Source organism: Octodon degus, unplaced genomic scaffold (genome assembly GCF_000260255.1).
Source record: "Octodon degus isolate 3935 unplaced genomic scaffold, OctDeg1.0 scaffold00113, whole genome shotgun sequence".
Classification (NCBI taxonomy): domain Eukaryota; kingdom Metazoa; phylum Chordata; class Mammalia; order Rodentia; family Octodontidae; genus Octodon; species Octodon degus.
The window spans coordinates 348265-362200 of NW_004524689.1; the positions used below are offsets into that span (position 1 = coordinate 348265).

The 13936-nt window shown below is 56.4% G+C and overlaps 3 protein-coding genes across 6 annotated transcripts in view; 1 reads left to right on the forward strand and 2 right to left on the reverse strand.

Annotated features, from left to right (window-relative positions):
* Positions 1–1751, reverse strand: part of Tnfrsf4 (TNF receptor superfamily member 4) — a 2910-nt gene extending 1159 nt beyond the window's left edge. For both annotated transcript variants that reach the window (XM_023699401.1, XM_004639673.2), the window contains exons 1-4: positions 1478–1751; positions 1188–1310; positions 647–748; positions 244–310 (exon numbers count right to left, since the gene is read on the reverse strand). In XM_023699401.1, coding sequence (XP_023555169.1) covers positions 244–310; positions 647–748; positions 1188–1310; positions 1478–1610 — 425 coding nt within the window. In that variant the 5' untranslated portion in view covers positions 1611–1751. The remainder of the gene's footprint in view (positions 1–243; positions 311–646; positions 749–1187; positions 1311–1477) is intronic.
* Positions 1752–3609: 1858 nt separating this feature from the next.
* Sdf4 (stromal cell derived factor 4) lies at positions 3610–13489 on the reverse strand. 3 transcript variants are annotated; one of them, XM_023699397.1, is made up of 8 exons: positions 13391–13489; positions 9752–10245; positions 8863–8999; positions 8241–8354; positions 6114–6272; positions 5783–5958; positions 4175–4357; positions 3610–4142 (listed from the first exon to the last, which is right to left on the reverse strand). In XM_023699397.1, exons 2-7 carry the CDS (start codon positions 10054–10056, stop codon positions 4181–4183), a joined length of 1068 nt encoding a protein of 355 aa, XP_023555165.1. In that variant the 5' UTR covers positions 10057–10245; positions 13391–13489; the 3' UTR covers positions 3610–4142; positions 4175–4180. The 3 variants fall into 3 exon arrangements, with proteins under 3 accessions (XP_023555165.1, XP_023555164.1, XP_023555166.1); XM_023699396.1 differs by having other exon boundaries at positions 3610–4357; positions 13391–13488; XM_023699398.1 differs by lacking the exon at positions 13391–13489 and adding an exon at positions 12613–12760 and having other exon boundaries at positions 3610–4357.
* Positions 13490–13599: 110 nt separating this feature from the next.
* Positions 13600–13936, forward strand: part of B3galt6 (beta-1,3-galactosyltransferase 6) — a 1695-nt gene continuing 1358 nt past the window's right edge. The window contains 1 exon segment of the mRNA XM_023699400.1: positions 13600–13936. Within this exon segment, the coding sequence (XP_023555168.1) occupies positions 13817–13936 (120 nt within the window). The 5' untranslated portion in view covers positions 13600–13816.

Below are 13936 nucleotides of genomic sequence, written 5' to 3' on the forward strand. Positions count from 1 at the left end.
ACACACACACACACACACACACACACACACACACACTTCTGGCCCTGCTGGGTGCCTCACACGCACACAACTACATCCACAGGAACTTCTGCAAGGCTGTTGTTAAAAGGACAGACCCCAAGAACTCCCTGACCACCAGCTGTCTGACCCCAGACCAGGCCGACTGCATATCCAGGACCCATACTCAGCTCCTGATCCCAGGTCCCTGGGCCTTTCCAGTACCCTTTTCTCACTGATACTTACTCGGTCCACGGCTTACAGGCCTGATTGCTGCCCAGGGAGAAAGATCCAGGAGGGCATGGCTTGCAGTCTGCAGTAGAAATCAGATTCTCAGCTGCCTGACTGTGCCAGGAGCCTGGACACTGCAGCCGCTAAGGTGGGGCCCATGGGGCTGGGTGCCCACCCCATGGAGAGTGGAAAACAGAGACTGGGGCTATAGAGACCCCTCCCTGTCCACATTCAGACACTGGGCCTGGCCAGGGAGCCCACAGTAGTCCAGGCTTGGCCCAGCCTTTCGGGCCAGGAGCAGTGTGTGAAGTGGGGACATGGCCCATTTACATGAAGGCCATGACTGAAGAGCCAGGGGCCATGCACACTTGTAACCCTGCAAACATGTTGCCCTTCCCGGGGCTGCCCTCAGGCTCACCAACTCCATGCTTGAAGCCATCCAGGGGCTGGGTGCCAGGCCTGCACTGGCAGACAGTGTCCTGCGTGACCGTGCAATTCTGCTTCATTTCACTCCCGCTTTCTGGGGGATCAGGTGGGGTTTGGACAGGGCCCAGGAGGGTAAGGTTGCCTGCCATCACTGCAAGTTCAGCCTCACACCAGGACCCTCTGCAGGACTGCAGGGAGACCCTGGGCTCCCCGCCTTCCCCTCAAAAAGCCCTCTTCTGTCCTCTGCCTCTCCTGATCACATGACCTGAGGAACATCCCAAAGCACCTGGGACCTCCAAGGTCCCAACTCTGCCCTGCCCAGTTCAGGACAGGCCATGTGGCCAACACTTGCTCCACACAGCCTCCACACGGCCCTAGAAGAGCAGGTGTTGCCTGGGAGAGCCCTCCCTGCTCCAGGGGTCAGAGGGAGGGCAGCCTGCTGATGTCTGGCCTTTTTTCTATAGGATCCTGGAAGGTGGGTACCCTCTGTGCCACACCCTCGCTGGGCAGGACTAAGGAATTGGGGGGCTCACTCTGGTTGCAGTGTGTACACGGCTTGCAGTCCTCATAGTTGACAGCTTCATTGTAGAAACCAGGGTTACATGGACGGCACACACTGTCCATGGTGCCTTTGCAGCGCCTCACCATCCTGTTACCTGAAGCAGAGCTGAGTCAGGCATGTTGAAACCAGCCTGGGCCTACAGAGGCTCAGCTGCTGGCCCCGCCCCCAGCCCCGGTCCTCCTGGCAGGCCACATCCACTCACCCCCAGGACACCAAACCTGTGTCACTACCACGTCCCTAGCCTGAGGCCTGGTCACTCACCTGGTTGGCAGTCATGACAGCACATGTGGCCGTTATAATAGGTGTCCCCAACACAGTTGTGCCCAGCCGTGGCACCAAGCACCAGCCCCAGAAGCAGGAGGGCACAGGCCCCCACGCACATCCTCAGCTGCATTCACAGGAGTCTGGGGTTTTTCTTTGCAGGATGCGGCTATAAGGGTTCTGGGGGAGGGGCAAGGAGGGGCGGGAGGAAGGTGCATGAATACGCTCAGGCTGTGCAGGCGGATGAATGTGTGTCCCTATCCGTCCATCCATGTGTGTCTCTCACACGCACACACACACTCGGACATGTACATGTGCGTCCCCTCAATAGCCAGGCTATTTCCTGGAAAACTCTGGGCCCCAGAAACCTAGGGAACAGGGCCAGGCCAAGGCTGCTACTAAAAAAGCTGTCAGCAAACTCCTGTAGGAACTAGTCTGGGCGTGGTAGCGTGCGCCTGTAATCCTAGCTCTTAGGGGGCTATAAATAGGCGGATCACTTCGACTCCAATCTAGTAGTGAGACCCTGAACACCCACACACACACAAAAAAAAGGAACAGAAAGATGGGCACCCCTGTGCAATCTTGTCCTTGGCATGGTCTTGGTCAGTTCCACACCACTTGGCAAGTTAGGGGGCGCACAGGTATGAGAGGCGCACGCATGCACACACCACACCCATGCAGGCGCAGCAACACATACACACACACTTTCTTACGTGCAGACCGGTACCACGCTGCCCTTAAGGAACCAGAGCCAAAGGTAGTGAGGGGCCTCCATGGCCCTGAGGAGGTCACCCAGCCCCAAGTTAATGGGAACGGTTACCATGAGGACCCCAGCCTCCTTCCCAGGAGGAGCAGAGAGAGAGGCTGGAAACTCCCCACCCCCTGGGGCGCAGGTGAGAGCAGAGGCCCTGGCCTACCTAGGGGAAATTCCCAAATATGCCATGCTGGCAGGGCACGAAAGGCCATTGCTGGGCAGAGGGGCCACCCTGTAGCTATTCTCTCCAAGCCCCAGGTGGATAGGAGCCACATAGCAACGTACACAAATGCCCTCGAGGAAGGGCCACCCAGCTCATACCCCACCATCCACACGATGGAATCCTCCTTCTGTCAAAGGTCTTTCTGAGGCCCAAGGTGCTCATATGCAGCCCCTACTACTAGGCGTCCCCTCCTTTCCTGGCTGCAGCTCTGGTCTCTGCTCCCTCTGGCACTGCAGAGTAGCCAGCATCTGTCGACAGGCAACCTGTGGTGCCCCGAACCACCTTCCAAGGGTCTGTGTGGGGCACAGCCCCTCCTGTGACCCTGGTGTGTCCATGCAGGGCCCCCAGATCTCTGAGAAGACAGAGTACCAGGGAGTAGGGAAGGGTCCGACACTTCCCTTCAGCACAACTGGGTCACAGGCTCACCCAGCCCCACAAACTACTACCCCTTGGGCACCAGAGGCCAACAGCCTCTGAAGGGTGGGGCAGGCCGCACCCTGTGCAACCTGCATACAACGCACACCTCTGGGTCCACACTGCGCTCGGGCAGGTCCTGGATGTCAAGACGCCCCCCCACACACACAAATTAAAAAAGACAACCAACAGCCGTGAACCTCCCAGCCCAAGGCCACAACCAAGCAGAGGGGCTGGCAGCAATGGCTGGCAGGGTAGCCTAAAGCCCAGGTGTAGGCACTGCCTTCCCACCACCACACCCAGCCTGGGATCTGAAGTCTTGTTTATCTGGAAACCAGCCCATGTAGCAACACAGCTCCAGGGCACGCAGCTCCCATCACACGGCACAGGAACAGCCCATGGGCAGGGCCACACCTCTGCTGAGGTCAGAACTGGTATGGGTAGCCACCACCTACCAGGAGATGGGTGCCCCACGTGCAGCAGTGTAGCCCAGGCCTACGTTAACCCCAAATCTGACTCTGCTGGAGTCGGCAGAAGCCTCTCCCCGCATAGCCCCTTCTGCTCCCTACAGGCCTCAGGTGGGCCAGCCGCAGCCAGCAGGTCCCAGCATCACTTCTATCTCTGAAAAAAATCAAAACATTCAGCAAAAGCTATAAACCCCTCTACCACCAGATCACCCACCTCAAAGGCTTCTAGTGGAAGCCACCTGGCCGCAAATTTTTCACCAGAAGAATACAGCGGTGAGAAAAAGGCAACTGTATTTTAAAGTGAACTAATGATTCCTGTGACAAATCTCTTTCTCAGAGACTACAAGCTGAGGACCCCACCCCACGCACCCCAGCCCCAGCCCCAGCCCAGGAAGGAGGCGGCGCCTTCCGCGCTGCCTGGCTACTCATTTCCAGCAAAGTGCTTCTCGTTTCATCTTAATCTTTCAGTTTTCAAAGAAACGGCAGGAGCTAAGTGATTTCCCACAGTGGCTGCCCCACAGTTCCACACACCGACATGGTCAGCATTTTCAGCAGGGCTCAGCAGTTCTCAAAAGCAGCAGCAGTGGCAGGACACAGGACACAAGACACTGCTAGGCAACCAGGTGGGAGGGAGCCCACAGGGACAGGCACTGCAGAGGGGCACAGCCTGCTAAGCACACCTCTAATAAACCAGGACACAGCACGGCCCCAGCTGAGCCCAAGCACACAGTCATGGGCAGCAGCAAAAGGGAAGTTCTGGGATGGCCCTGGGTAGGGGGCAGCCACTGGCCCTGCTACGCTGGTCCATGGCCCCTGGGGCTGAGGGGGCTGCGGGGCCACGGCCCTCAGAACTCCTCGTGCACATTGCGGGCGTAGTCCATCAGCTTGCTGCCCGTGAAGAACTCGCTGTACTTGAGGATCTCCTCAGGCTCCAGGTGGTGGTTCTGGTTCTCGTCAGCAACGGCAATCATCTGCTTGGCTTCGTTGAGGGCATTGTACTCATTCATGGGGTCCATGTAGCTCTGCAGTGGAGCCAGGTGTGATCAACAGCCCTTTCCTAGCGAGCCCTAACACCTCACCTCATGGGTCCAGCCCAGGTTTGCCCTGTCCTTGGAAACATGGTCTAAAGACACCACCACCACCACATCAGGGTGAAAAATGGTACTTTCTGCTTCTGCAGATTCTACAGTAACCACACACAGAAGCAGGTCCTGCTTTAAAATGCTGGACTAGCTATAGGCTGGGCTGTGGATATGTTCTGGAGGGATACCAGCTTGGTCCTACAAGGGGCCCTGAGTACAGAGACTGACTTAGCCAGTGGGCAGGCAGGGTCCAGCTATCTGCCAAGACCCAGGGGCCAATGAGACCTCCAACCCTAACCACGCCTGAGTTGGCTATTGAGGGGTCATAAGGGACTGGTGTAAACCTAAATGACTCACTCAACAGAAGGAAAAACAAGCCCAGGCAGCACCCACGCAGAAGCTCAATGGAAACAGTTAGGAGGCAGGGGTGGAGGTTTCAACCCACATGGCAGAGGACGGCCCTGCCCCAAGCTCCTCACAGCTGCAGCCAGCCCAGTGGTTGCTCAAGTACTGGAGCTAACATGTCCCCTTCTAGTCCCATAAGAACCCCAACATGAGGCTGAGTGCAGCTTAGGGGCACAGGGCTTGCCTGGCACGTGTAGACCCCAGGTTCCAGCCCAAGCACCAAAAAAACAAAAAGGAAAAGAACTCTATAACCCCCACAGGCAGTGCTGCCCTGCAGGACACAGTGGAAACCGCTTTCCAGGCCCAGTCGCCAAGTGTCAGAAATGGGGACTTGCTGGGTTCTCATCTCCCAACCTGTTGAGCACAAACACCAACCTACGTGGCCCTGGGTCCTCTGAGCAAGCAGATGAGCAGGTGCCCCCCCCAGACTGTCAGCACCTAGCAGCCCCCTCACCCCAGCTCCCTTTTCTCGGCAGGTGTGCTGTGTCCAGCTGAAGGCAGAAGGATGGGCTGGCCGTCCTCAGAACACAAGGACTTGTTACAGCCTGTGTCTAGATGCCCCCTCAAGCGTCATGAGGGTCATAGGAGGGACTTTTCAGAAGTGGCTGAACTGGAGTGTGTGATGCTGGAACTAAGAGTGCACGATCACTAAATTAGTTTGTCATAGCTGACTGGTTTGCCATAGTTCTGGGCAGGCAGACACTCAGACCTGGAATGTGAGTGCTACCTGGCCTGAAGGTGGGCAGCCCGGGTAGAACAGCTGCTGCTTACTGAGAACTACTCTGATGTTTTGCTGCCTTCCTGTTTGCTGCCCACCATGAGTTGTTTCTCCTCTGTGACACTCCTCTGAAATGCCACCCTGCCCTGTAACCAGCCAATTATGAACTAAAACCCAACAAATGTTCCCTCCTTTAACTCTGGGTGTGGGGTATTTTGTCTCAGCAACAGTCCCTCATTCACCTCCAGCTCCTCCATGGTCACAATTCCATCGTGGTTGGAGTCAATCAGCTCTTCAAACTCTTTCTTCCTGTCTCTGACCCAGCTGTCATCCATGTCTTGGCCCTGTTGGTTCTCAACGGTGCCCACAGGCAGGGAGATAAACTCAGGCAGAGAAAGCTGTTTGTCACCATCTTGGTCTGTGGATACAGGGTGGGGAGTGGGAGATACACGCAAGTGCCTCACAGGAGACACTGGCAAGGAAATGCCCACATCAGCCAGCCACCTCTTAAAGGCCCTGCTTGGACACCTGGACAGGAGTGGGATGACACAGCCTGCATGGGCACAGCCTTACCCAAGTCCCGGACGATCTCTTTGACCATAAATTTGAGCATGCCTCGGCTATGTTCCGGATGAAGGAAAGACAGGAACTCATCCTCTGTCAGCAGCAGGTCCGCAGGGGGATTGTCTGCCTGATACCAGCGGTCTTTGAGGTTCTCGAGGACTTCCTGTGCTGAGAGATGCCTAACTGTGGGCACCCGGCATGCAGGCACCAGCACACACATTGAGGAGGTTCCACAGTGCTGAGCTCAGGGAGCCCACATGCGGGACAGCTCACCTAAGAGTGCCTGGTCCCAGAAGGGGAAACATAGGCCCCCTCAACACAGCTCTGACCCCACCACTGGTCTCCCAAGACATACCCAGAACCTAGAAACAAAGCCCAGAACCCCAGAAACACACAGCTCTGACTCTCAGATACAGCACAGAACTCTGAACACAGCCCAGAATCCCTTGGACATGGCTCAGAACCCCCAAGACACAGTCCAGACCCATGGACAGACATGGCCTAGGACCCTCAAGAGCCAGGAACCCTGCCAGATGAGCTCAGATGCCCCACTTTACTGGGCATACCCCTAGCTGCTTGTTCCTGGCAGAAATGGAAACTGTAAGGCTGAGTCACCTTAGCAATGTCTGTAGGAACAAAGGTGTGTGTTTTGTTCCTCTGCCTCTTCCACGTGCAGCAGAAAGTCCCATTTCCAGAAATGACTGACTGCATACAGAGCTCCCACTGGGCCCTGGGTGGAAACACTGTGTCCCCACACCCTGCGACCCGCAATGGCCAGTGACCAATTCCTGGTGTCTGGGGCTCTCAGAAGAGGCTGGCTTTGGGGCCAGGGAGATGGCTCAGTAGAGTAAAGCGTTTCCCTGGCAAGCACAAGGGCCTGAGTTCAATCCCTAGTTCCTCAAAAAAAAGAAGTGGCTGGCTCAGTCTCAGATCCATCATCCTCTGATCACAACCAACAGCAAGCAGCCGTGCTGTGTCAGTACTGATCTGCAGCCTAGCAAAGAGGTAGGAGCCAGGCATGGTGGCCCATGCCTACTGTCCCTTCAGCTCAGGAGGCTGAGACAGGAGGACAGCTGAAGCTCAGGAGTTCAGGGCCAGCCTAAGACACACAGACCTCACTTGAAGAAAAAAAAGCCTGAGGGGCCGGGGGGATGGCTCAGTGGAATAAGGGCTTCCCTGGCAAGCGCGAGGGCCTGAGTTCAATCCCCAGTTCCGCAAAAAAAAAAAAAAAAAAAAAGCCTAACACAAGGGCACTATGAGCACTGGAAACAATGACCACAGGCGGTCTCAGTGCTCGAGAAAGGGCTCTGTTCTGCTGAGGTGAGCTGCACACCAAAGACTAAGGGCACAGAGCATGGTGCCACATGCACTCATCCTGTGCGGCCAGGCCCATGCGACAACAGTGCAGTGACAGACCAGTGATTGAGCAGAAAAGAGCTCCACAGGCCCTCACCTCAGGCTACACCAGGCCAGGGCTGGGGCAGAATCACAAGTTCACAGGGACAGCAGGGGCCACAACCGTGGCTCACATCCACCCCCACCCCCACCCCCGTGGCTGTGATGTCCCAGGTGAGGGCTTCCTGAGGGCCCTGAGTGAGGTAAGGTCACTGGGGGGCCCACTGCCTGCTGTTGCCTCTATCAGTGCTCTTCCGCTGTCTCTGGCCCTCCTCCTCCCCTCACCCCGTCACACGGTTTGGCACAGGCTGTGCCCTCTTCATAGAACCTACGCACTGAGATGCTGAGTCCTCCTTCCTCCATAGCAGAGCACCAGACTTGAGCCTCTAGCGGGGCAGAACCCCGTCCTATGCCTTAGAGCCCTAGAGTCCCGCTTAGGGCCTAACCCTGTAGTGACAATGGCCACCAAAGAACTTTACCGGGCGGAGGAAACACCAAGAGCAGCCGGATGGACGATGCTCTACCAAACCCAGGGAGCGCTCAGGCCGCAGGGTCATCAGTGCTGCCCTCAGTGCTGCCTCCCCTCTGCAGGCAGTGTCCACTCCTGCTGGGCCATTCCGCCCCACAATGTGTGCGACCCATGCTCCCTCACACAATCTGACAAGCTTGGTCCACCTGGCCGGGCATCTCTCCACCACTCTGGGGCACCCGTCTGCCCAGCACAGCGACAATGGCACTCACTCTCCTCATCCACTTTCAACTCCTCGTGGTTTCTGATTGCGTCAGCAACCTCCTTCTCATTGTGGCCTTTGCTGGCCAAAAACTTCACTTTGTATTCATCCCAGGACACATGGCCTAAAAGGACAGATGGCACCTGTCAGGATGTTTAAAATTCCAGAGCCATGGGTGGCCAGAGGACTCACCTGCCCCAACTGTCCTGCCAGTGCAGTGCTCTGGGGTCGGAGTGCCAGAGCCCAACCCCCAGGCCTACCTAGTCCCCAGCACCCACTTTCCAACCTGTAGCAGCCCCCATTCCTAGGGGTCAACAGAGGCACAGGCTGGCTGCACACGGTGAACAGCACCAAGGAAGGACCCTAAACGAATGATAAACCGTGGCCTCTTTTAGTGAAAACAATTGGGTCCCACATGGCTGCTGCTGTGTACCCTACATCTTCAACAAGTATCATCCTGCATGAAGAACTGATGCTGGTGGAGGCCGGAACCCAGCCTGTGCCTCAGGGACCGCCTGCCCCAGGTTCCTGCACTTCCTGTCCTACAGTGCAGTGCCCTGTCCAATACACTACCAATACACTGCTGCCACTGTGCAGCCTCCTGCCTCAGTTGGTGGCACAGGCCCTTGTACCGTCGCCATCAGGATCCACAGCCCGGAAGTGCATCTTGTTCTCCTTCACAGCCTCCTGGAAGTGTTCAGCCGTTTTCTCCATGATCCAGCGCTGCATCTCCTTAGCACTGATCCTCCGGTCTGTGTTCACATCCACTCTAGGTGGGCAGACAGCAGGCAGAGGTCAGACAAGACCCCCAAGACCCATGACAGAAAGATGGGCACTGCTGGTCCCTGGACTTCCACAGGCAGCTGCAACCTGGCCACAAATAGTGACCCACTTGACCTGGCACGGACACAGAAATCCAAAGGCCTGGGGGTTCACAGGGGGACCTGAAGGAGAGCAGGGGCCTCCCGTACCATGAGGAGGTGGGTAGTTTTGTCTGCAGCTGTCCCTCAAAGCAAACGTGCAGAATCATCGCCCAACCCCCTCCAACCATGGTTGTCAAACATGTTCTCAACATCCTGTATCACTCGATCACTCCATGTATAGTTTCAGGATTGCAGGGGAGGACCTCAGGGACCTAACACTGTGTCTAACAAGGGAGCACGAGTAGGACTCTGGACAACAAGACTCAGACAACAGGAATTTCCAAACACACAGAAAAGGCAGTCAGAAGAGCCCTAGGAGTCAACATGGCTGCAGCAGCTAGCCCCAGGCAGTCCCTGGCCAATGATACTGCAAACTGCTGTGACCTCTTCCGTGACAGACCAATAACCAACCATGGCAGACAACTAGACTGCGAGGCCCACCTCTGGCTCTCTAGGTCCCTGTTGGTCCAGGGTATCAGGGGACACAGGGGTGCCAGCACAACCTTCTGCTCAGGCCATACCCAGCCACAGCATGTCCTGCAACAGTCCCCATGGCCACCGTCATGGGAGGCAAACACAGCCCAAGCAAAACACCTACCTGGAAAAGATGACCATCAATTTCCTGCGGCTCCTACGTGGCTCTGCATCCTCATCAAAGCCACCCACGTCCTTTCCCAGGAAGACCTCCTGGTGGAAGCCCTTGTTGAGGTGCCCATCCATCTCGAGCTTCACCCCATTCAGATGGTCTGGGGGCAGGAGCTCCTTTTCCTCCCTGTTGGCTATTCTTTCCCGGGTGGATGAATGATTGGCTGGCCGTGCAGACACCTCCATCAGAAGGATGAAAACCAGGAGCCAGAAGCAGTGTGCAGCCAGGCCACAGAGGGGGGCGCACCTAGAAGCCATTGCCACGGAGTTGGGCTGTGAAGCAGCAGGCAAGGTTTAGGCAGGGTGCAGGTATGGCGACCAGCAGAGCTCTGAGGGAGATCGAAGCCCAAATCCAGGCTTCTGAGGGCCAGCACAGCCACAGGCTGACTGCTTGGAAAGCTGAAGACAGGCAGCACAGGATTCTGATCCCAGCAAGCAGTTAAGAGTCTACAATAAAAGCAAAGACTCATCACTTAGTACAAATACTTCAGGAAATACTTATTTTATAACCCAAGACAAAAGGCCTTGTTTATTTATTTTATTTTATTTTTAAATTTTATTTATTTATGTGTGTGTGTGTGTGTGTGTGTGTGTGGCCAGCTCAGCCCACCAGGGGGCGGGGCTGGCTGGCATGTGGTGCTGGGGGATTGAACCGCGGTCCCTGTGCTTTGCTAAGTTTGTTCCAAGTAGGTGCTTTAGACCACTGAGCCATCTCACCAGCCCCCAATTTTTTACTTTGATACAGAGTCTCACTAAATTGCTAAATTTCTCAGAGTAGGCTTATGCTTTCAATCCTCCTGCCTCAGCATCCCAAGGTGTTAGGATTACAGCTGTGCACCATCACACTAACTCATTTTTCTCTTTTTTAAAAAACAATGGGAGGGCTGGGGATATAGCTTGGTGGTCTAAGCACCTGCCTAGCAAGTGCAAGTTCGATCCCCAGAACCACATGCCTTGCTGGCCCTGGAACCCTGGGTGTGCCTTGGTGGGCCCACAACTGGGCATGGTGGTACCCATCTGCAATCCCAGCACTGGGGAGGCTGGGAGGCTGAGACAGGAGGATCATTACAAGTCTGAGCTGTACAGTGAACTCCGGTACCAAATAAAAACACTTACGGTGGGCCAAATAGCTCAGCGGGATTAAAGCACCCGCTTAGGTGGACGCAGGGGCACAAAAGCCAAGCCAGGCCCATCCCCAGGGCACACTGAGAAGGTGACTGAAACTGGGCATGGTGGCACCTGCCTGTAATCCCAGCACTTGGTAGGTGAAAACAGGAGGATCATAATCTGATCTGTGTAGTGAGACCCTGTAGATCCTGTAGACTCTGAACTAAATACAAAAAACAAAAACAAAAACAACACTGAGAGCCAGGTGGTGCATTTCTATAATCCCAGCACTCTGGGAAACTGAAGCAGGAAAATCAAAACTGTGAATAAAGCATGGGCAACTCAGCAACTTAGTAGACCCTGTCACAAAAAAAGTGGGGTGCTGGGAATTTAGCTCAGTGCAATCCTCAGTAACCACAAAAGAAACAAACGAAACACTGTTTCTAGCTCTGTCTCCCGCCAAAGTTCACTACACTGCAGGAGGGACAGGACCCCCACATGCAGCCTGCCAGCAACCTTGTGCCTCTGTTACATGCTTCCCACAGGACTATGTCTACTCACTCTCCAGAGTGCAACCCGAGCACCCTAAGGTCTGTGAGCTAGCCAAGCTCACCTAACCTTCCCGGCTCAAGTTTTTCACTAAGCATCTGGATGCTTGCTGGCCTCTAGCACCGTTCTATACGTAACTGTACCCACACACAACCCTGCTCACATTCCAGAGGCTCGAGTCAGGTAAATATGAGTGGTCCATCGGGGCACCGAGGGCCTCCTGTCTTTCCTGCACTCTGTGCACTGGGGCCCAGTGTGTGTCACAGCTGCTTCCTACCCTACACCTTGCTGATCTAGACAAGCGAGGATGCACAGCTGACTGCACGCAGAAGCCTCAGCAAATGCCGCCACTGAGTATATCGAACAGCAGCCACTCACTTTCAGGCCCAAGATGATGTCTGACGCTCCCTTATGATGGGTTCAGGGAGAAATGCAGCCTTCCAGGAGCCAGAAAAACCTGAGGTCCCCAAAGGAAGGGAAGCCCAAAGTATGTGCTGTTGCATGCTCTCAGAGCTGCTGAGAGCTGTCTCTTCCTGCCACAGGTGTGACTCTATCCCTGCAGGCCAGTTCCGGCCAGGCAAGCAATGAGGAAGAACCAAGACTATTCCTCCTTGATTAACTCAGTATCCACTGCCATAAAGGTTGCTTCACACACACACACACACACACACACACACACACACCAGCTCTAAGGATTGAACCCAAGGACCACTGTGCTACAACTCAAAACGATTTTTAAAATTTTGAGACAGAGTTTTCACTAAGTTCCCCAGGCTGGACTCAGACTTCCAAGTCTTGTGGTTCAGCATCCTGTCTGGATTTTTAGGTGCGCGTCACATCTGCTTTGCACTTTATTCTTAAAAGAATAGACCGTTCTTGATTCTACTAATCTTGATGAATTATGTAGAGTAGTTAACTACAGCCTGTTATGTAAAATATAACCCAAAATAACTGCAGGGGCCGGGGAGATGGCTCAGTAGAATAACAGCTTGCCTGGTAAGTGCAAGGACCTGAGTTCAATCCCCTGTTCCCCCCAAAAAATAAAGAACAGTACTCCACGCCAAAATAACTGCAAATACCAGGTATGAGGAGTGAACCCTCCCCCGCTCCACTAACAGCAGTCACCTCATGGTGATACCAACAGCAGGACTGAACTACCTGGGCAGCTGCTCCCTGGCAGTGTCTCCCTACCCCACAGGACAGGATTTCAAGGAGCAGCTGGCCAGTTTCCAACAAGCAGTTAATGAACCCTTGATTTGTAAACAAGGTGGAAACACCTTCAGGGGCGCCACAGCCTCTGCAGTCAACTGCAGACCCAAAATACTAATATTTACCTAGACACGTTAAGAGAAAGGGCACACCTAGTAACTATCGCAGTCCGCTGCCACCACCGTCTGTTTTCTTATTCGCTATTTTTGCTGATCTTCTCCTGGGCCTACTCTGGAAGCTAAGCTTTGCCACTATCACGCGGTGGGGTGAAAAGGGAACTCAGGTGGCTCACGACCGCCCGAGACGCGGGCGCGCAGGCATCCCGAGGTCTGCGGACTCCGCGGCCGCAGTTCTGGCGAAACACGACCGTTTCCGAGCGCTGATGGCTCAGAGGCAAACCTAGAGGCGCTCGCCAGACCCGCTGCCGGGGGCACGCCGGCCACAGCTGCCAGGGGTCACAGCGCCATCTCACCGCCCGCGACGCGAGGCAGCGACGCTGGGCCCGGGCCCCGCTGGCCGGAACCGCAGCCGCCACCTCTCTCTCCAGTCTCTCTTCGCACGGCGCCGTGGGCTCTGGCAGGAAGACACCGGGGGAGGCAGGAGGCCAGCCCCGAAGCTACTGCCCGGGTCAGGGCGGCCACCACCTCGGCCCCCGGGCGTGCCCCTGTTCGCGGCGCCGCGGAGCCCCGGGCTGGAATGCGCGGCGGTACCGGGAGCGCCCACTCACCGGCCTCCCGCGGCGCCGGGTCCAGAGAGCGCAGCGGAGAGCCCGCGACGCCGGCAGCGGCTCAGCTCAGGCCGCCGCCATCTTTCTTTCGGGAAGAGGCAGGCAAGCCAGCCGGGGCGGGGCGAACGGGCGCGGCCCCTCACTGACACCGGCGCCGCCATATTTTCTCCGGGAGGAAGCAGCCGCGCAGCCGCCCGAAGACGGCCAGTGAGAAGGACGCGCTCGGGCACGTGACGGCCAGCTTGGGCCTCGCCTTGCCGCCGCGGGCCCGCGCCCCATATCCCGGCGCGCCCGGTTCGCTGCCTCGGGCTCCACTCACGGCCCGAGCAACGCGTTCCGCCCCCCCACGCAGCCGCACGCACGCGCTATGCGCAAGCGCCGCCCTGTCGGCGCCGCGCCTGCGTCCTCGGCGGGCACCCGCCCACGATGAAGCTGTTTCGGCGCGCGTGGCGGCGCCGAACGGTGCTGGGCCTCGGAGGCCTCGTGTGCAGCGGGGCCGCGCTGCTGTACCTGGCGCGCTGCGCGTCCCAACCCGCCGCTCCCGCC

Coding starts and splice junctions, on each gene's coding strand:
- Sdf4 (XM_023699397.1), bottom strand. CDS start 10,056: ATGGCTTCTAGGTGCGCCCCCCTCTGTGGCCTGGCTGCACACTGCTTC. Junction 9,000..9,751: donor TTGATGGTCATCTTTTCCAG/GTAGGTGTTTTG, acceptor CTGCCCACCTAG/AGTGGATGTGAACACAGACC. Junction 4,358..5,782: donor TGACCATGGAGGAGCTGGAG/GTGAATGAGGGA, acceptor GCTCCACTGCAG/AGCTACATGGACCCCATGAA.